The 22,271-nt window shown below is 41.4% G+C and overlaps 1 protein-coding gene across 1 annotated transcript; it reads right to left on the reverse strand.

The window, feature by feature from the left end:
• Positions 1-1,009: 1,009 nt before the first annotated feature.
• Positions 1,010-21,454, reverse strand: SAMD7 (sterile alpha motif domain containing 7). Its single transcript, XM_036347555.1, has 7 exons — positions 21,354-21,454; positions 18,220-18,344; positions 14,874-14,952; positions 12,823-13,451; positions 11,431-11,552; positions 5,029-5,139; positions 1,010-1,204 (listed from the first exon to the last, which is right to left on the reverse strand). Exons 1-7 carry the CDS (start codon positions 21,452-21,454, stop codon positions 1,010-1,012), a joined length of 1,362 nt encoding a protein of 453 aa, XP_036203448.1.
• Positions 21,455-22,271: the final 817 nt, after the last annotated feature.

Raw genomic sequence — 22,271 nt, forward strand, 5'->3', positions numbered from 1 at the left:
CTTGGTTGCGGGCACATCCCCAGAGGGGGTGTGCGGGAGGCAGCTGATCGATGTTTTTCTCTCATTGATGTTTCTAACTCTCTATCCTTCTCCCTTCCTCTCTGTAAAAATCAATAAAATATATTAAAAGAAAAAGAAAAAGAGGGTAAGTAGTAAGTCTCCCTCAGGACTAAAGTCGCCGAGTCCCCCACCCCCTGCCTTGAGCAAACTTGTCAGTTTCTTGTGTGTCTTTTCAGAGGGTCTCTGCTGGGTGTGAAGTTGAAAGAGTGGGATTCCACAGGGTGCACGCAGAAAGCCACTTTAATCTTCTCCCCTCCATCCTGCCGGTTCAAACCTGCTTTGCAGGGATAACGCCACTCCACCCCTTGGCTGAAATCTGCGGTGGGCATTATGCCTTTTCATGGCCCTCTCAGATAAGGAGGAGCCTGCCCGTTATCTTTAGTCATAACGTAGTTTTATGGCAGACTGAAAGAAAATGCTGACTAATAGCTGACTCGGAACTTTGAGGTTGAAATGTCTGCCCTTTCCTACCTTAAAGCAGAGGCTTTAAGCCTGGAAGGTTGCAATGGGAAACGGTGGAAGCCTTGTGGTCAGCTTCTCTGTTTCTCTATTTTGTACTTCTCTTTCTCTTCTGCCTCCTTCTGTGTTTGTCTCTTTCTGAGAGATGGGAAATGAGTGAAGAGAGGTTAAGGAGCCTCCCCACTCCACTTCCCCAACCCCCAGTATCAGCTGTTTTGGCTTCTTCAGAGTTTTCCTTAAGGAAACATCCTCCTGTAGCTTTTGTTAGTGTTTGCACATTCTCTCCTGCATTTAGCTTGGGCTCTCAGGGACTGGCCTTCAGTCACTTTGTGCTGAGGTCACGTCCGGAAGCCTCTTGGGCAAGGCCTCCTCCAAGACAAGTTCAGGGAGGGCTGGCTTTCTCTCCCCCACAGCCTCCACCTGGTCCCGGGAAGCCCTCACACACCCTTCAGAATATCCTAGACTTTGGAAAACTAAGACTAAGAGGGTTTTAATTTTTCATACTATCTCGCTCGATTCCTTTAGGAATTATTATATCCTGGGAACAGGTCCTGTCCAATGTGTCACCCCAGGAATTAAAATCCAGAAGAGGGGACGTGTCTGCTGGTTGGTCAAATGCTTGTTTCGTGTGGGTAGGAAGCGAAAAACTTTTCTTGTAGAACATACTTTCCATATGCTGAGATACCTTTGAAGACAAAATAATTATAGTGATTAAGCCTATGAATTCTTCCAATAACCCAGCATACTGTGGCTGGCCGCAGAGGCAGGGAGGCTGAGGTAATTTCAGGCATGGGCATCTATATAGTTGTGGGGGACACGATTCTAGGACACGGTGGCCTTTTTCTTTCTCTCAGATTCATACAGTGGTCACTGCTGTAAAACTGGCTATCAAGGTGGTAGCAACTTTCCAATTCCCATTCCTAGTTCTGCTGTGGCTCATCTGTACACATAATCATTTCATTCTGAGTTCACTCCATCTCTCCCTTTTCAATGGTCTCACAAGAGGTCCCACAGGCACCCCCCTCCACCTTCCCCAACACCCAGCTGGTCCTTCTCCTGGCTAAAGGCTGGAATTCTTTGGACAACCTCAGCACATAGCTGGCCTTCCGTTGACTTAGTGTTGAGACAGAAATGGAGCTGTTATGAGAGTTAGTGCCCCAACACTAACCATTAGGATCCTACACAAACCTGATCCTGAATGGGACCCAGGAGATTCTGTGATATTGTTCACAATGCCACAGCTCAAACCCAGCATCCTCCATGCTAATACTATTTGAGTTCTCAAATACCAGTAATTCTTTTTTCCTCCTACTCCTTTCATGCTCAGTTCAGGTGCACCTTCTAAGCCTCTATTCTGGAGAAAGGGTTTCCTTGTTAGCAGGCTCTCCATAATGGAATATTGCCTGTGATTCCCGTTTTGGAGATTGAGACTTTATCTTATCCACCAAGATAGCTTGTCTGAGGAACTCCTGCCTGCTCACCTCCTAGGTCTTCCAGAGGTTACTCAGAATCTTCCAATTCTGCTGCTTCAGTTAGACCCCTGGACATTCCCAATCCCAAGGACTCTACAACCATCCTGTTTAGTTGACTGTCTGGGATCAGCCGGACACCTCCACTCCCCGACCCTCCTACCAGCTTCTGTGGAAGCCTTGTCCTGTTATGCTGGCAGATGGGACATGGCTCTAATAGCTCAGCTGGGCTTCATGGAAGCACTTATACATATCAGATCCTAGCACAGCCTCCTGAAAATGATATAGGGGCAATGCTAACAGCAAGTGAGGAGATTAGGGTGATTTGGAGTTGGCCACATTGTAAGGTAAAAAAAAAAAAAATCCAAAGGAATAAATCAAAACCAAAGTAAAAACCGTGTAGTGTCATTTAAGTATTCCAAGAGATGTAACATCCTCCCCGAAAAAGAAATCACTTAAAAGTGAATACCACATTGCACCACTGTTAATTTCTTAATTTTGACAAATGTGCTACGTTATGTATGATGTTAACATTAGGAAAAGCTGAGTGAACTCTGTACTATCTTTGCATCTCTTCTGTATCTAAAATTATTTCAAAAAAGACATTTAAAAAAGAATAACAATGAAAAAAGTATTTGCATTATAAATAACGAACTTCTTTACCTTAAAATTTTTTGGCAGATAAAAATGGCTTTTGAAGAACATTTTGAAATCTCAGTTCCTGGCATAAACATGCAGTATAAAATGATGCCCTATAATGCAGTATAAATTCTGGGAAGAATTAATTGATGCTTCATGGAAACTCTTTCTTTTGACAAATAATTTTCTACCTGTTACAGAGCTTGCATATTCTAAGGATACATGAGTCAATAAAACAAATAAAGATCTCTGCTCTCACTGGATTCCTGCATTAGCCTTCTAACAATTCTATGGGGGCAGAAGAAAATCAGCAATGAACATTAACACAACCAATAAATAACCAATTGTATGATTGAAGGTGTTAAGGCTACTAGTATGAGTGGGAAAAAGAGCAGAAAAAAGGGAGAGTAGTATGCATGAGCTGGGCTGTGTGCAATTTTAAGTAGGGTGATCAGAGCAAGCCTCACTAAGAAGGTAGAGGGAGCAAAGCATGAGTCTACCAGAGGGAAGAGCATCCCAGGTAGAGAGAATGGCCCTACGGGGGAGCCTGCCTAGATGCTGAAGTAGCATCCAGAGGTGTGTGAGCAGAAGCAGTAACTGTGGGGGAGAAAAGTAGATGAATGAGGAAGGTGAGGGTGGTGGTGGGTGGGGAGGAGTGCAAATAAGTAGGACTTTGGCTTGTACTCTGAAGGAGAGGGGGAGATATTACAAACTTTTGAGCAGAAGAATAACATGGTCTGTCTTAAGTACTGCATAACGAAAGGTTTCAGTCAATATTAAACCACATATACAATGGTAGTCCCATAAGATTATAATGGAGCTGAAAAATTCCTTTTGCCTAGTGATGTCATAGCCATTGTCATGTTGCATTACTCATTCATTTGTGATGCTGGTGTAAACCTACTGCGCTGCCAATTGTATAAAATCATAGCACATACAACTATGTAAAGTACATAATACTTGACAATGGTAATATATGACTGTGTTACTGGTTTATGTATTTACTATACTATATTTTTATCATTATTTTTAATTTACTTATTTATTGATTGACTTTAGAGAGAGAGGAGGGGGGAGAGAGAGAGAGAGAGAGAGAGAGAGAGAGAGAGAGAGAGAGCCATTGATTTGTTGTTCTGCTTATTTATGCATTCATTGGTTGAGTCTTGTACATGCCCTGACCAGGGATTGAACCCACAACATTAGCATTATTTTAGAGTGTATTGTTTCTATTTATAGAAAAAAAGTTTCCTGTAAAACTGTATGCCCTTGTTATGGTGGCAGCAACCTCATGCATCTCGTGTTTGCCAAGTTTCCTGATTGTACCATTGTCTCATGTGCTTGATTTAATCCCATGTTTTGTGCAATGACATGCTGTACAGGCTTGTAGCCTGGGAGGAAGAGGCTATGCCATATAGTCTAGGTGTGTGGAGGCTATACCGTCTCAGTTTGTGAATTGCACTCTATGGTGTTCTCACAGTGGAATTGCCTGAGGACACATTTCTCAGAAGTATCCCCATTGTTAAGCTGTGCATGACTGTACTAGAAGAAAAATCCTTTTCTGCTTTGTGACTAGGCTCTGGTGGGGCGAGGGCAGAGCAGGGAGAACAGTCAGGAGGCGAATGCAGGACCCCAATGAAAGATGACAGTGCCTTAGACCCGCAGGAACGGTGGAGATGGCGAGAAGTGGCGCGCCGGAGCTGGCTTGTCCTGAGAGTCAATTGTTACATTTTCAGGGAGTTTGCAAGCCAGTTGTGAAATATGCTATTGTTAAAAATATGCTATTGTTAAAAATTAAACTTTACAAACTTACAAGTAAATACATTATGTTATAATATTGCATGCAAACTGTAATAAAAAATTAAATTATATAAATTTACAATTTAAAATATTATATTGGAAACGAAAGTAATAAATACCTAAAACTCATCACTTCTTAACTGTCTTTACCTAATTCTCTTATCGTTCATGATTATCTCTGCTGCTGAGGTTGCTTGTGTCTTTTCTCCTCACGTGGCACTCTAAAATGGGATGCTGCTGCGCATCTCTTCCCAATTCTGTATCCAGTGACTTTACATTAAGAGTCTGTCAGCCACGGTGTGAGTATTTACACCACAGAAATTGACAGATGCTACAAATCTGGGTTCATTTTGTTTTGAAAGTGAGCTGGTTGTTAAGCATTTGCTAGCACACCGCTGCGTTGCGCCTTCCCAACTCTCCCTAGGAATGTGTGCTCCCACCCCATTCCAGTGTTTTCAGGTTCCCTCACTCCTATTATGCTCCCACCCAAAGAGGGGGAAAGAGGTTAAATAAGTATTATGAATATTACAACAGGATGAAAGTAACGTATTTCTCTTAAGGTTCATACCATGAATAGATATCTAGCTGTGAAAAATCACCATACCTGCAATTGGATCTTTAGTGCCGGCCCTAGCTTTAGCCCCATAGTGCTTCGAAGATGCTCCTCTGTGAGTAATGGCAAAGTTTCTCCATCAATTGCATGATCTTTAAATACCTTAGAAAACACAAAAGGTATTAACTTTGTCTCAGTGTCTTTTAAAAAAAATTCTTGTTTTATGTGCAGATAGTTTAGTATTGGAGGAGACATTAAGACTGCCGGGGAATGACACAAAATTTTATAAAATTTCTCATTTCAGTTGCTCTCTCTTCTGTGCCCCAGTAGCTCTTCAATAGCCCTTGGGGTACATTGTAATTCTCTGTTTATAGAACTCAGTTCCAGCCTGGAATAGTTAATAGTTGAGGGCAGGCCTGTGTCTTATTTACCAATGTACCTGTCCTGCAGTGACTGGAACATAGTAGAAGGTGTAAAATCAACGTTGCTGGACAGATCAATGAATGAACAAATAGTCTGAATAAAGAGGTATGGGTAAAAACCATCACAGACAATTTCATCTCTCACACTTACAGGTGCACTGCTTCCTGTCCACTGCCTTAGCTGAATGGTAGGGGGCGGAGGGGAAATTGCAGGTGGGAGCTGTCATGCTGACTTTTCCAACAGAGCCTATAGTTCTGACTGTGCAATGGATGTAACCATGCCTTCCTTTCTTCCAGAAACTAGGAAGGCTGCTGGTGGACAAAGGTTCCAGACAAATAGAAATGGATAGAAAAAAGCAGAGCAGATTGGTAGCACCAGAATTTCATGATCTCCAACTTCAACCTGTCTGGCAATCCTGTATTTACTGATGAACATTCTCTTCTCTCTATTTCAAGCTTCCTTCACAATCTTCAAACTCTAGAGGTTACAGAATCCTCCCTTATTTTCAACAGATCATATAACTTTCTAATAAAAAAAAAGAAACCAGTAGATAAGAACTTCCTCTAGTTCTGCCCAATAACCCCCCAAACTCCTGTTTTCTCCTTCTGTCCTGATATGTGGAAGAGGGGTCCCTCACTGTGGAAAGACAACCAATGTCTCCACGTATGATGTGGGTCCTCACCCCTCCCACCTCGGGGTTTCACTCAGTAAATAATCCCTCTCTGCCCTTCAATCTCTCCTCCTTGGCCTTCTCTTTCCCTTTGGCATTTAAGCGCGTCTCCACCATCATAAAACAGGCAATAATAATAATAAAAATACACAAATGATTCTTTTTAAAGAATATTTTTTATTGATTTCGGAGAGGCAGGGAGAGGGAGAGAGAGATAGAAACATCAATGATGAGAAGCATTGATTAGCTGTCTCCTGCACGCCCCCTACTGGGGATGAAGCTCACAACCTGGACATGTGCCCTGACCTGGAATCGAACTGTGACCTCCTGGTTCATAGGTCCACATACAACCACTGAGCCATGCCGGCTGGGCCACAAATGCTTCTTCACTCTGCTTCTAGATACTGCCCCATGCCTCTCATTCCCTTTATAGCCATTTCTCCAAAGAGTTGTGATGTTCTCTGTTTCCATATTCTTACTTCCCAGCTATTTCTCAGTCACAAGGAGTCTGACTTCTGCCCTTACCTGTCCATCAAATCTGCTCTCCTCTGGGTCCCTAGTGTTCTGTTGTTTCAAACACATGGATATTTGTCTGTACTCACGTTTCTTATGCTGGTGGCTGCATTTGACATTGTTGACTATCCCTTCGTAGAAAATGTCCTTCCCTTGCCATCATGAGGCTTCTCCCTCCTGGGTACCTTCTGCCCTCTCCTCTGCATCACCTTTGTGGCTACTGTTTCTTTGTCCATCCTCGTATGTTAGAGTCCCTGAGGCATCTGACCCAGGTCCTCTTCGTTGTTCCTGATTCATCTCAGCCTCTCTGGGCTTCCATGAGTGTCTCTCTATGCTGCAGGCTCTCTGATGAATATCTAACTTAGAAGCCAATGGTGGCAATTCTGCCTCTTAGATGGCGTATTGATTGGCCAACCCGTTGTTTCAACCTTGAATCAAATTTCACTGTTGCTCATCTAAGGAGGCCTTCCCACTAGTCTGGCCACCTTCAACCTATTTTCATAACAGAAACTTGAGTGACCCTTTTGAAATAAAGCCAGTCACACCACTTCTTAAAACCTCAGCTGTCTCTGGGATAAAGTCCTTCGCTGGGTCCTCAAGGCTCTTTGTGACCTGGCCCCCTTTCCCACTCCAGCCTCCTGTCTTGCCATTCTCTCCTCTCTCACCTTGGCCCTGGCCCTCTCTGGGCCATTAGAAACTGCTCTCAAAATCCCAACTATTTACTACTCTACATTCTCTCTGGCTCCTGGTCCTCCCTGGAAATTCCTCCTTTGCTTCTTTCCTGCCTCACTTCCTTCCTCAGCTGGTAAACTCACTGACAGGCCCCATTTTGATGCCTCTTCCTGGAGGAAGCCATGAGGCACCCCTGTGTGTGCCTACCATGCACGTACCTGCCCTCTCCCAGCACGTCTCACCCTGACGTGGAACCCCTTCCCGGTGTCCCTCTCCTGGATACAAGCTCCCAGGGAGGGGAACCACGTTTGTCTTGTTTCCGCTGTGATTTCCGGCCTTGGCCGGATGCCACAGGATCAGCTAAAAACTGGAATCTGCTTGGCAAGCTTCTGTGCCAGGAACTTTGTGTGCTAACGTATTGTAGTTACTTCCAAAATATGTTTATTAAGTAATTGTTTCTTTTCCTATTTCAATTAAGCAAATCATAGAATGGCTAATATAAATGAACTTAATTTGGGCCAAAGAAAGAAAATTGGCAGTTTGGGTTAGTTTTATAGCCTTCTCTTGGGAAAATGGATGCTCTTCCTTAGGTTTCTTGAAATATAAAGAATAGCTTAAAGGCCTCTTTTACCACCTTTGAGAACTCCTAGGGGCTTTTGACTAGAAACCATCTGGCTCAATATCCTCAATGTAGAATAATTATAATGGAAGGAGCTAGATTTGTAGTCACATACACATTTTTCAAGTACTTATTCTTTTAGCCACCTTGATGTCAATCTTATTTAGCTGAAAAATAGGGCTAATATCTTCTTTGCAAAATTATGCTATAGACTAAATTTAAAAACTAATCTATAAATGATGTGCCTAGGATAGTGCCTTGCATATAGTCAACTCAATAAAGTATAGGCACTATTATTCTATTTTTTTAATAAATGATAGAGCAACGTAGAGAAGGTTAGGTGAGTTGCCTAAGAAGCACAGCTTGCCAGTTAGAGAACTTACAAAATAGCATATAGTTTACTAGAGGCCTGGTGCACGAAACTCATGCATGGGGGAGGGAGGTCCCCTCAGCCCAGCCTTCACCCTCTCCAATCCAGGACCCCTCAGGGGATGTCTGACTGTCCTTGGGATCAGGCCTAAACTGGCAGTTAGACATCCCTCTCACAATCTAGGACCGCTGGCTCCTAACTGCTTACTTGCCTGCTGGCCTGGTCACCCCTAACTGCCACCCTGCTGGCCTGGTTGCCCCTCACTGCCCCCCCCCCCGCCGCCAGCCTGGTTGCCCCCAACTCCCCCCCCCCCCCCCACTAGCCTGGTCATTCCCAACTGCCCTCCTGCCAGCCTGGTTGCCCACAACTGCCCCACCCTGCCAGCCTGGTCGCCTCACACAGCCTGCTGTTCAGTTGTTTGGTAGTCCTTCACTACCCACCCTGCTGGCCTGGTCGTCCCACACAGCCTGCTGTTTGGTTGTTACTGTTACTGTGACAGCGTCCTGGACAATTTGCATATTCCTCTATTATTAGTATAGATTATTCTGAGCCAGGATTTTCCCTGCTTAATCCTACTGCCATTCAGAAAAAGGAGTGCTGATGAAAATAGTGAAGTATATTGATGGTGGAAATTTTGCTTATTTCTTTTTCCTTGGTAGGAATTCCAGTGAGCAGGTAAGGGACTATCAGAAAGCACCAAAAGAAGAGAAACCACAGGGGTAAATTTTCAGAGGCAGTGTGGCAGCCAGGGCTTGAGATGCGTGAGGGTGGGTGAACCCTGGGTCTGAGGCAAAGGCACAGAACATGCCACTGTCTCTCAGAAGATGTCCCATTCTCATGAGAGCAGTTTAGGCCTAAAGCACCATATAAATGTGCATATATTCTTAGTAATTTCAGTTATTTTTAGGGAGAGAATATTGTATCTGCTGAGTTCGTTTACTTAGACAAACAAAATGGATGTCCCTAAACAGTTGAGCCACCAACCCTTTCTCTTCACCTATTTAAAAGGGTTCATTTGAAAGAGTAAAGAAACAAAAATAAAGGGGTTCATTTGCATTGGGGCTTGGGTTTTAGTTGTGGTTATTTTGTTTTGAATTTCCTTTTCTACCTGCAGAAGGCAGGTGGAGGGAGGTTGCTTAGCAGACACCCAAGGCAGAGGTGAGGAAGAAGAGGGTGGGGGACAGAGGTGTAGCCCCAACGAGTCCCTGGGCTGTGAGTAAAAGCCAAAGGCACATTTAGACAATGGCACTTGTGAAAGTTGTGCACAGGCAGTGCTGCTTAGGTGTTTGTTGCAACCAGACTGCACACAGTTGCATCCAGAGGAATTCTCCCATTTCTGTACAGAACACAGTCACTCACTGTGCTGGGGTCGTACCAGGAGAGCGGCAGTGCTCTTGTAATTTATCTCACCAGTAGTTCCTGGGAGGGAATGGACTTTAATGAGGAAACAAGAGCAGGACTTGATCCTAAACACATTTGAGAAACACCTAGAAATAATCATTTCTGCTTCTTGGGGTGGGGAAGGGAGAACTCACATCCTGTTGGTGAGAGATAATGAGTCAGCAAAGCTTGGGTATTTGTGTCTATGTAACTCCCATATGCCCACAAGAGAACACTGGGAAGATAAAGTTTGAAATGTAACATTATTTTTTACAAGAGTAGTTTTTATAAACTTCACTTTAAAAAAAATATTTTTTTTGGTATTGATTTCAGAGAAGAAGGGAAAGGGAGAGATAGATAGAAACATCAATGATAGGAGAGAATCATTGAGGAGCTGCCTCCTGCACATCCCCCAATGGGGATCGAGCCCTTAACCTTGGCATGTGCCCTGACAGGGAATTGAACTGTGACTTCCTGGTTCATTGGTCGACACTCAACCACTGAGCCACACCAGCTGGACATAAACTAAACTTTTATGATTGGATCACTGATGGATTAATAATAATGAGAGATTCAATCCATCAGAAGTCAACCATAAAAAAAAGTCAGCAATCACATGTACATTATATAGGAAGTTGCTTGTTTCTGGCTGATATAATGAAATTAGCACTTATTAAGTATTGACAAAGTGCTAGGCACTCTTTATTGTTTACAACATTCCTATTATATTGTTTACAACATTCATATTATACTATCCCCATTTTACAGATGAAAAAACTGAGACACAGAGAAGAGAGAGGAAAATTATCCTAGATCACATGTCCAGAAAGTGGAAAAGCCAGGATTCGAACTTATATTTTTTAGTTTCATAAGTACACTCTTAATTACTACTCCATATAACTTTTTCATAAGTCTCATAAACAAAAGAAAAAAAAGAAAAATACTTAACAGCATTACATGAAGAAAAATATTCCCACACTAAGATCTGAAAAACAATGATCTCTAACATTAGTTAATTATGATGTTAACTCATAATGTCCTTCTCTTGCTTTTTTTCCCTTTAATACATAAACATATATATTAAGACAATGGTACATGATTTAATAGGCACATTGTTGCTTGAAATTGTGTTATTAAATCACTTGAAAAATAAACCATATGCATGAAAATATAGCATTGACATAAACTTCAAAAACTTGCCTACCCATGATCTTTGTCACCAATTTTCCCATATGAATGAGAGTACTCTTCATTCCAACTAGCCTGACATTAATGGAATTTTTAAGAATGTAGTATTTATCTGTGCAATTTTGTATATTGTCCTAGCATGAATATGGAATTTAAGAACAGTTAATCTCCAGCTTTTCAGATCTGTTGCCGTCTTGTCCTTTTTAAAATGAAGTATATATTTCCGTTACCTATTATGAATAGTCTAAAACTTCTGGTACAGAAGTATGTGTCCCTAAGATATTTGTTTATGGAGGAGTAGGGAAGGTACTAGACATTTCTCATTCTTTTTCGATCTTTGGTTTCTGAATCTCCTAATTTGGGGAGAATTCCCACCTCTCAGGAGTCTTGGTGGAACAGAAACTAAAGCTAGAAATGGGCTTTGCCAGCTGGGGTGTGGGCATGGGACCATCCCTACACCAAACAGAGGCTCCCTCGCCAGAATAGCCAATGCCTAAAAAGGGGGGAGATTATTAGGAATCGTCTCTGGGGGCGAAGTGCAAGTTTGACTGAACTCATTATAGAGGAAATGTATTTCAAAGTATCTTACGTCTAGGAAAATACTTAAATTTAGGTCACCTGAGCATAGTCTGAACAACCCGGAAGGCCACGGATGAAGCTGTGCACATCACTCACGGTCCACTTCTGAATATCCGCATCCAAAGACAGAGTCTCCCCTCTTGTAACCAGTACACGTGTTCCTTTAAAATGGAAAGACGATTATTGGGTGGTATAAAATTTCCAGGGGAAAGGAGGACACTAAGAGCACTGTTTTATGTACAGTTACATTCATTTCCTCATATTTTATTACCACGAAGTGAGCCTTTTATAGAGATCTACATGTAAACTCCTTCAAGAATATTAAGAGTTACTGAGAGGTGTTTTCTAAAAAGCTTAGCTGACTCTTTTCTTCCTCTGAACAGGGATGGGGAACGTCCAGTCCGAGGGCCATAGAAGGCCCACGAAATCATTTGGTCTGGCCCTGCCAAGACATTAGCAGTGACTTAGGCGGGCTAGAAGAGTTCGATGGGGGACAACGGGGGACATATGTAATACTTTCAACAATAAAGATTAGAAAAAAAAGTTTGACCAAATATAGCAGGCTAATTTTTAAGTTGATAATTTTGTGTGGCCCTCGAATAATGTTATAAGTATCAAAATGACCTTGGCAAAAAGAAGGTTCCCCACCCCTGCAAGTCTAAAAGCTCTTTAATGACAACATTATCTTAAGTAAACAAAGAAGTTCCAGAGCAGCTTCCCTCAGATTCCAATAGAAATGCCCCGTGGATTTCATTCTGGAGACTAACACCACCATGGCCTATGACATTTGGTGATTTGTCATGCTCTCTAGGCAATGCGGGGATTTAGTCAAAATGGCAAAGTCACACTTTGTAAGGAAGCAGTTGGTCTGGTGGCTAGATCACAACCCCCTCCCCCTCCAATCCCTGTATTTTAAAATATTTTTATCTAAAGAAGTTCTAGGAAACTAGAACTTTAGTGTTTGGAGGGGAGAAGTGCATTTATATTTTTAGGTCAGAAGGTATCATTAACAGTAATGGGCACTGAAAGTTAATGCTTCTGTTTGTCTATTGTTTTACACTTCAATACAGATAGAATTCATACTTTTAAGCAAGGAGCCCCTCTATTTTGTGTTGAAGAAATTACCAGCAAATTAAATTAAATCTTTGATGAAAAATTCTAGTAGGTTGCCCCATCTTCCTCATACTTGACCACCTAACCTTTGCTGTAAATTCTCTACATAGCTATATAGAGAGAGATTAGTTTCACCGATCTGGCTTCTTGGAACTAAAGTAATAAAATGACTTCAAAAAGAGGTCATTCTAAATGGGATTAAGAAAATAAAAGATAAAAAGAAGCATGATGGTTTTAATTCACTATGTAATTATGTACGGACTTTAGGATCTGTGGTTCATGAGAACCTGCCATTGACCTTGCTCCCTGGGTACCCACCTGGCAAAGATGGTTGAGGAACTGGAGGGTAAACCCCATTCTTTTCACCACAGGCTGCAAAAACCTGCTCTGAAACCTCCTCTCTCCCGCCATCCCAGGCCTTTGCTTCCGTGGGAGCGTCATGAGCTCCCCAGGGTTCTCTGTGGGTGGGCTCCAACTCTCCACAGGTATTGGCAAGAACTGCAGTTGGCTTTTCGTTGACTTCACTTGACTTCTGGTTGTTGAGAGCTTCTGTTTCTGGGTCTTTTGCATACTCATCCTCTTCATAGGGAATCACATGAACCTGGCCAATGGATTTTTCTTCTGCTTGACTTTTGGAACTCTCAATATCACTGTCTAGAACTTTCTGATTCCCCATACCTCTCCTGAGACGACGACATTTCTGCCCCCAACCCTCTAGATAGCGTGGACCAGCTGCCACTAGCATGGGGTTTCCATGAAGACTTCTCAGGGAGCGTCTGTGCAAGTGCAGGTCACCGGCAGGGAGCATGCTCCTGCCATGGCAGGTGGCTGGGCCACTGGGGATACTGGAGCCATAGGGGAATGGTACCCTCAGGCCTGCAAATCCTTTGGGATTTATTTTGTCTATTCTCCTTTGCTGGTAAATGGCATGCATTTCCATTTCCATCCTAAAACAAAACAATGTATTTTATACAACCCAAGAAAACCATTAGAAATAGAATTTTATGGTGATGGAAAGAGACTTGACTTTGGGTGGTGAACATACAATACAATATACAGGTCATGTAGCATATAGAATTGTACACTTGAAACCTATATAATTTTATTAACCAGTGTCACCCCAACACATTCAAAAATTTTTAAAGAAATATAATTTTAATGGCCCTCTGCCTTCCCTAGCACCTCTGTTTTTCTTGTGAATCTTCACACTATCTGAAGTTTGTTGCATGGAAACACAAATCTCCCATAAAGCTACTGAGAAGAGAGTTTGGGGTAAGACCTGAGGGTGAAGGGCATGGCTGACTCTCACAATGGTAGTCCAAGGCCAGTCTGTAGAGACTTACTCTAATAGATCTGACAAATTTAACAACTTGGCCTGTTACATCTATATGCATTTCTACTATAAATTAATAATGCAGCACAGGGCAGTTTCTTGCCAGAGATTAATCCTCAAAGGAACTAAAGTTCTGGAAGAAGTTTTTAAACGCTGCCATACAATTTTAGTGGGACTCAAGAACCACAGTAAGTCAATGCAAGTCTCAACAGTTACAAGTTACTGCAAGTAACAGGGGTTGGGGTGGAGGAGGGTGGGCGGACTTGGTGTTTTGCTTACTTTACTTGGCTTATTGGTCATCACCTGGATCCGTTAGGTTCAGTGGTAAGAAAATTGACCCTTTCCCCACAGCCATCCCCTAGTCATCACTGTTATAGTTCCTTTCTCCTGGTAGCTACAAATAAAGGGCACTGCATGGCTGACATGGGGGGCTGCCTGGGCTCTGCTGATGTCTGAAATAGGAGTGGCAAACTTGGCTTCTATCTTTGAGCAGAATTGAAGTCATTTAAGTAAAAAATGCCAGTACGAATTTCAGAGGAATCACTGCCAGGCATTTTAATCATGGGGCATTGACAAACTATTATGGTCTGTAAACTTAGGTTCACTATGTAATTTCTAATATTGCTTTTATCTTTAACCAACCAGTGTGTGTGTGTGTGTGTGTGTGTGTGTGTGTGTGTGTCTATCTATCTATCTATCTAGATAGACTACACACACACACACACACACACACACACATGTTTCTTTTTTGTAATATTCTTGAAATATTTTTCTACGTAATCATAATTTATCAGAGTGTGTGTGTATATATATCTACATAGAGAGATGTATACATAGATATATACATATATTCATTCAGAATGTATATAAATATATATACACATATAACAACATACACAAATACAACAATATACAAATATAATAAATGAATGAATGTATATATAAAAGTATATATATCTATTTACCTATCTAAAACAAATGAATAAACAAACAAGTGAATGAATAGAAAATAAATAAAGCAACACTGTTACATTACCTGGCAGTATGCTGCTTTTGAATCATTTCATTCTTCCTGGCTATTGCTTTTAAGGATTCAGGTGGTAAAATGCCCCAACCTTAAGAAAGGAAATCAACATCCCACTCCACAAACAAATTAATAACATCCATTTGAAAATAATAAAATAAAGTATAATGATTAAAATAGTATTTGCAAAACCACTAGTTGAGCACAATGTTGGAAACAGTAACATTGCTAGTCAGCACCTTAGAGTCATGTTGGTGAGGGCATCATGATAACACTAGATACTTTTTTTCTTTAAGGTTGGTCCATGATTGGGGACATTTCCTGCCCTCAGAAGGAAAAATATAAAATAAGCTGTGGATCTCTTGATCTCTTGCTTTCAAAGTAAAAATTGATAGCTTTCCCCCCGCCCCCCCTTAGGTACAAAAGGAATTAGTTGACCTTTAAAAAAATGTAACTAAGTGCTTCTTGATGCGCTGAAATCCCTGAAAATAAATGCATGAGTTAAGAGGATGAAATATATAGTTCTCTATCTGGACATTTTGGTGCATCTGAGGAAAATACTTTTTCCTGAACAATTTCAGTGGAGTGGGGTAGCAACTGTATTCTTTGTGTCAACCTACTAAAATGTCTTGAAATAATGACAGCATAATCAGAATTCAAGGCTCTATTCTTGACTAGTAACATAACACTATATTGATTTTTTCTTTATCTGCACTCCTAATGCACCTAGCATCTATACTTGTGTTTCTCAAACCATCTATGGTGAGATAATTCTTTTCTTTTTAAATTTTCAATCCATCATGGACCAATCCTTTTTAAAAATACAATAAAATGATGTTTTAGAAAATGGAAATAAAGATAAGAATACATACAAGCAAAAATTTTTTAAATCATTAGATTAATAGACATAAAATTACCCTTCAAATCTCCATGAAAGTTTCTAAGCCCTTACTCTCCATTTATACATTTATTTGTACCAACACGTCACAAACTAGCACAGATCCACAGAGTACATTCTAATAATAATAAATACACAAATTGCATTTATTATATATAGATTTGTTCAGCTATATTTTTACTTGTGTAAATCTGTTCTCCCCAAAAGGAGGATAAGTATCTCCTTATACGTGCTCAGTATTGAGCTGGTAGAGCTCATTCAACGATTAATAACAACCTATCTTGAGATAAAGCACCCTATATCTTTTTTGAGGTTCTTGTCATTTTTAAAAATCAGAGGTTAGATGAGGTGATCTCTAAAAGTCCCTCTCACTCTAAAGCTCTATATTTTTATAGTTGAGTGGCTTCAAGATATTCTCCATTAGCTGGCTGACATGCATGAGAGTGCCCAGCTCATGGTGTACTGCCCAAGGATGCAGAGAAAGTCTGTGAGAAGTCCAGAGTAGAGAGCACCATTCTAATGACCCACATTTTAGGACCTTTTGAAATCTGGACTCATCAAACCTATTCCAAGTTTATTTCTTCTTCCCAAATAAGTGACCTCAAACTTAGTGCTAGTCTAGCTGCAATAAGTCACTCCCTATCTAACATCCTTATTTTTGAAATAGACCCCTGTCTTAATTTCTATTTTGCTAACTGACTTAGAAGCTCAGTTTCTATAGGACTGAGGGCCTACCTTGCCTGTGCTTATTTTCCCAAACATCAGCCTTGAGGTGGGGACCTGACCTATGGCCTTGGGACAGGTAATCAACCTGCCTGTTTGTATCCAAATATTAGCAGTTTCTGAATTCTTTATCTCTAAGAAGGACACTCTGAGTCTGTGGTCTATTTATCTGTTGCCTATAGCCATGGCTTTACTATTTGTTGGGTTCTTGCTGCCAGATGGGACTTGCATCAAGAATCAGCTGTCTTATTTGGTCCTTGGGCCACTCCAGTGTGGGTGTCTAGTTTCATATCTGGTCCTTGTTCAGACACCCAGTCTCACTGCAGTGGACCCATTGTGGTAGCTCAGATCCAGGCAGGCCAGTGTTTCACTGGCCCTGATAGCAATCATATTTCTTTTCTGGGTTAGGCTTTTCACTCCATTGTATCTATTAAGACTTGTTGGAGTTGGGAAGCAGGGACAACCAGAAACTCGCGAATATAGTTTTGGGGAGATAATATGCATCAGTTTGATCTTCAATATGGTGAGGAAATTCTCTCCTCCTAGTCTTTCTTGTCCCTACCAGTCATGTTTTCACTGCTACCACACTACTAAAATAGCTCTTATCAAGACAACCAATGACCTCCACATAGCCAAATCTATTCATATAGTCTTAAGTTTTCCTCTACTTGATCTATGATTGGCATACTTGACACAGTTGTTCAATTTCTCCTTAAAAATGTATTCCTTTGTCTTCCAGGCTTCTATACTCTCCTGGGTTTCTTCCCACTCACTGCTTGCTCCTTCTATCTCTCTCTTGCTTGTTCCTCCACAGCTTCTCAACCCTCTTGGTATGTCCCAGGGATCATTCTTTTAATGTCTATCCACATTCACATTTGGATGATGATCTAACCTACACTTATGTATGCTGATAACTTCCAAAGTTATGTTGCAGTGTCTCCAGAAGTCCTCCCTGGACTTCAGCTGCCTTCCTGACACCTCTCATTGATTATCTATTAGGGATTTCAATTGTAATATGAACAAAACTGAGCCTATGATAGCTCTTCTGCCCCAAGAACTCTTCCTCTCACAGTATTCCTCAAATCAGTATATAACAACATCACCTTTCTAATTACTCAGACTAAAATTATATGTCACTCATCTCACCTCTCATATCTAAACTGTGAGAAAATCCTGCTGTTTACCTTCAAAATAATTACAGGATCCAACCACTGTTCCTATTCCTACTGTCACCACCTGGGCCAATCCAGCATAACCTTTCAACTATTCTAATAACCCATTTACTCCCATCAATTTATTCCCAGAACTTTGTCCTGTTAAATTTGACCCCAAACAGCAGCCAGAGTGATCCTGGTAAAACGTAAGTCAGACCACGTAACAACCTTGTTCAAACTCATCAAAAGTTACCCGCTCTTACTCAGAATAAGAGGCAAGTCCTCACTATGGCCTATTAGGCCACATATAAACTTCCCTAAGCCCCTTTAATTCTCAGATCTCATCTCCTCATGTCCTCATCAGTTTCTTACCTGTAAGACAGATAGTAATATTTCAGATTTTCATGTTATTCATCAGTCAATTGATAGTTGGAGAAGTGAAGCAACTTCCACTTGGTCACCCAGTGGTGGAACCATAATTTAAATATAAGTAGTAACTGCAGAAACTACAAGTATAACTGCTACACACTGCAGCCTCCAGTTCACAGCGGCTCCATAGATGAGAGCCATCGATTGCTCATACCTGAGTAGACACGATTGGACGTCAGGTTCGGCATGTTTGCATTTGGTTGAACAGAGGATCCAAATTGGTATGGAACACAAAACTGTCTTGGGTCAGTTGGAGCCACAGTGGAAGGCAATACATCTCTAGGGAAAAAAAAAATATGAAACAGATAAAAATGAGGATGTGACTGTACAAAATTTCCATTGCAGAAGCAATGAGATTTTGTTTTATTGCCATATTGGATTCTATCATCTCTTCCCAAAATGAAGTACAGAAGTCCTGCACTCTCTATTGGTTTAAGTAGAAATAGGGTAAGGAAGATTGGAGGAAGGACTCTACTAAGGAAGAATTGACCCAACTGACAACAACAGAAAAAATAGGAAAGAAAAGTTTTAGGGATGTCAGAAAGAAAAGATCTGACTTTCCATGACCAACATAGTATTCCTTTAAAAAAAAAATGTTTAACAATCTCTGAACTTTTTATTGGCCTTCTCCCCGCCCACCCCCTTCCCACCGCCAAGGAGTTCCCCGCTTCTGCTGCCTTGACACCTCAAAACTTTGGTGTCATTGACCTTAGACACCACTTTGCCACCCACAATCCTGTGGGTGATGGTCTTTTGGATGGATTGTGTGGAGTTGCTGTTGTCCATGGTGTTATCAGGATCAAAGTTTTCCCTTCTTCCAGCAAGAGGGTGGTAGATGGCTATCTCAGCGTCCAGCTTGACCTTGATGTTCAGCAGAGTCTTATACTCCTACGGCTGGGCTGTCCCTCTGTCCAGGTATGGGCCAGCTCTGACTCCAGCTGCAGCAGAATCCTATTGAGCTTTTCCATTTGCATGGCATAGCGTGTCTCTACTTCCCTCAGGCTGTTCTCCAAGGTGGCCTTCAAATTTCTCATAGAGTTCAAGGACTGGGTTGTATGTCTCAGCTCTATGAGTGTCATCTCAGGAACTCCTATCTCAGTGGTCTGCAAGATGACCACTGTGGTGCTCTCTTCAATCTGCTGGGACCAGTACTTGTCTCGATCTCTCAGTTCTTCTGAGCCATCTGGTCATAGTGGGTCCAGATGTCCACCATGATCTTGCTGAGGTCCTGAGATATGGGAACATCCAACTCCATAGTCAACCCAGAGTTGGTAATCTGATTTCGTAGACCATTTGCTTCCTCCCAGTGTTCCTCCTTCATAAAGAGCAGCTACTCCTTGAGAGTCTCGATCTCTGTCTTGTCTCCAGCTGTAGTCAAGTGACAATGATATTATCAGTGACCTTTCAAAGCCCATTGATGTCATTCTCCACAGACTGGCACATGGCTAGCTCTGTCTCATACTTGACTCTGAAGTCATCAGCAGCAAGGCTGGCATTGTCTGTCCACAGAAGTTGCAAAGATCTGAGCCCTCACATCCTTGATAGTCTCTAACCCAGGGTCCCTTTTTCTCCAAATGTTTCTGGATTTTGCTCTCTAGCCTCCAATTATCAACTTCTGGGATCCTCATCCTTTCCAGGTAGGAGGCCAAGTGGTCATTCAGGCATTGCATAGTCTCCTTCTTGCTCTGGATGCCCCCTATGCCCACCATGTCCCCAACCCCCAGCTACCCTGGACCCCCAGCTACCCTGCATGCTCATGGAGAGGGACACAGAGATCCAGGAGCCCAAGCGCCCAGGGCCTGCATAGATGCCGGCCATGCTGCTGGCCAGCCTGGCTGGTGGTTGGGTGACTGCATGGAGGCCAGGGTCCAATAGTTTGTGGAGAAGCTTGAATGTGTGCTGAGCTAATGTTGTCTGGGAGGACGATGAGAGGCCATGTCTTGGGTTTGAGCCACCCCCAACATACTGTTCTGACCACAACATTCTTATCTCATTTACTGGAGATATTTGACTTGGGTTCTGACATCTGGAACCAAAGTTTGATTTCCTGGGTAAATAATTTAATTATTTTGCCAAACTTCAGTGCTCTTTGAAGTCAAATGTATTGTTCCTGCTTCATGAACAGGAATAAATAATAGATGTTTACTCTCTCCTCAGAATGTCAAAATATTCTAAAGAAGGTAAAATAAGAAACTGCCAAAGTGTGCTACATAAATATTGATACTGTCACTTTTATTGAATAGGAAGATTTGTTCTATCACAGGAAACCCAGGGTATCCAATTATTATGAACTAAATTGTGTCCCCTAAATCCATATGCTGAAGTCCTACTCCACAATGTGACTGTATTTAGAGATAAGGCTTTTAATGGGGTAATTAAAAGTTTAAATGAGGGCAAAAGTGTGGAACCCTAATCTAACAGGACTGCTGTCCTTATAAGAAGAGGAAGAGATACCAGGAGTCCACAAGTACAGAGAAAAATGCCATGTGAGGACATAGCAAGAAGGCAGCTGTCTGCAGGCCAAAGGAGAGAGGTCTCACCACAAATCAACCCTGTTGCCACCTTGATCTAGGGCATTCAGCTTCTAGAACTGGGAGAAATAGATTTCTGTTGTTGAAACCACCTACTCTGTGATATTTTGTTATGGCAGCTTTCAGAGGCTCTACCAATGTTCGTACCTGCACAATGCTTGTCACATGGTAAAAGTGCTTGTTAGCTATTTGCTGAATATGTCAAGCAGGCCTCAAAGGGGAAATGATGGGAAATGTGTTGAAGGTAAAGTCAGCAGAGTATCTTGACATGAATTATTGCGCCACTGTTCACTGAAGTAACATTAGACCATAAAACAACACTGAGGTTAAAATCATCCAAAAATTTAATGATTGCCAGAAGCTAAGACCAACAGTAGTTAACATATTAATGCGATGTTCATCGGGGCTGAAAATCAGCATAATATTGCCCTGCTGTTGGCCAAATGGCTCATGCAATCCCCTAACCTGATAATCCTTTTACTGTTTGCCAAACTTTACCTTTGTTATGCCTGTATGCATTCCTAAAGGGCAAATGTGTATTCAAGTGAATAAAAGCAAATGGGAAGAGAAGTCAGGGAGCCTCTCCATTAGAGAAAGGTTTCCACCTGGCCCCCCATGCCTTCTAAATTCATATTTCTTGTCTAATGCATTCATTTGTGCGCAGTCCCTTCTCTAGATCCTGAATCCTCGCTGCAAAAGGTTGTGGCAAATGATTATCCATGTTCTCCTTTGACCATAATATGTTGGAAATAAATACCTATCCACAGGCAGAGGTTCAAATGGTGAGGGAAACAGTGGGATCCTTTGCTGCCCTGATGCTGTCAATAAAGGGTTCATGGCCATCGTGGGATTTATCATCGATATCTCTCGCCACTGATGGAATTCTAAAAAGAACCAGATAGATACATTAATAAATAACTCTACTTTTTGAGGACTATTTGAATTCTTCTTAACACAATGAACACCTTTTGTATTTTCCCAACACTTGGGAAAACTAGAAGCACCAAGTTTTCAGTTACACAAAAACCCTTCCATTGTCCGCACTCAGATACAACTGTAGAACTTAGTGTTTTATCCATGTGCCCTTGAAACTTGTTGCAGCGCCCACAGGTAATAGCAAAGCACATTACAGGCAATAACAAAATTAAACCAGCTCATCAAGATTCCAGAAATACCAACTTCCACTCTTACAGCTTAATTTGATTTGTGTGTTTCCAGAGGTAAAAATGCAGATACTCTCTCTTATGTTCAATCTTTGGAAAAATATTCCTAGTAGTTGATAAGATTAAAACAAAAAAGAAGGGGGAAATCTCCTTAATGGCTAACAGTATGTCTAATTAGAAAGGATACAGGCTGAAAGCATGAGACTGTATTTAATTAATACAAGTGACCAAGTTATATTCAAACATATATAAGCACAAGGATTCATAACTTTCTCTTCAGAGCATAGTGATCAGAAAAAGAGACCCTTGTTAAGGGGATAATATTTTGCCTTATGTTTTCTTGTTAATTATTAATGTCCCTTGGATAATTTTAAATTTTAAACAAGTATGGGTCAAATAGGTTATTTTAGCTTCTCCTGCATCTTCAGTTGTACTAAAATATAGATAGATAGATAGATAGATAGATAGATAGATAGATAGATAGATATAGATAGATAGATATAAAAAAAGGT

The sequence above is a fragment of the Myotis myotis genome, unplaced genomic scaffold, assembly GCF_014108235.1.
Source record: "Myotis myotis isolate mMyoMyo1 unplaced genomic scaffold, mMyoMyo1.p scaffold_m19_p_2, whole genome shotgun sequence".
Classification (NCBI taxonomy): domain Eukaryota; kingdom Metazoa; phylum Chordata; class Mammalia; order Chiroptera; family Vespertilionidae; genus Myotis; species Myotis myotis.

Excerpts from the sequence above, each read along its gene's own strand:
- SAMD7 (XM_036347555.1), bottom strand. The coding sequence starts at position 21,454 with ATGATAAATCCCACGATGGCCATGAACCCTTTATTGACAGCATCAGGG. Across the intron at positions 14,953-18,219 it reads GTCCAATCGTGTCTACTCAG|GTTGGGGCATTTTACCACCT; the intron begins GTATGAGCAATC and ends TCCTTTCTTAAG. Across the intron at positions 11,553-12,822 it reads TCCTCAACCATCTTTGCCAG|GAACACGTGTACTGGTTACA; the intron begins GTGGGTACCCAG and ends TCCATTTTAAAG.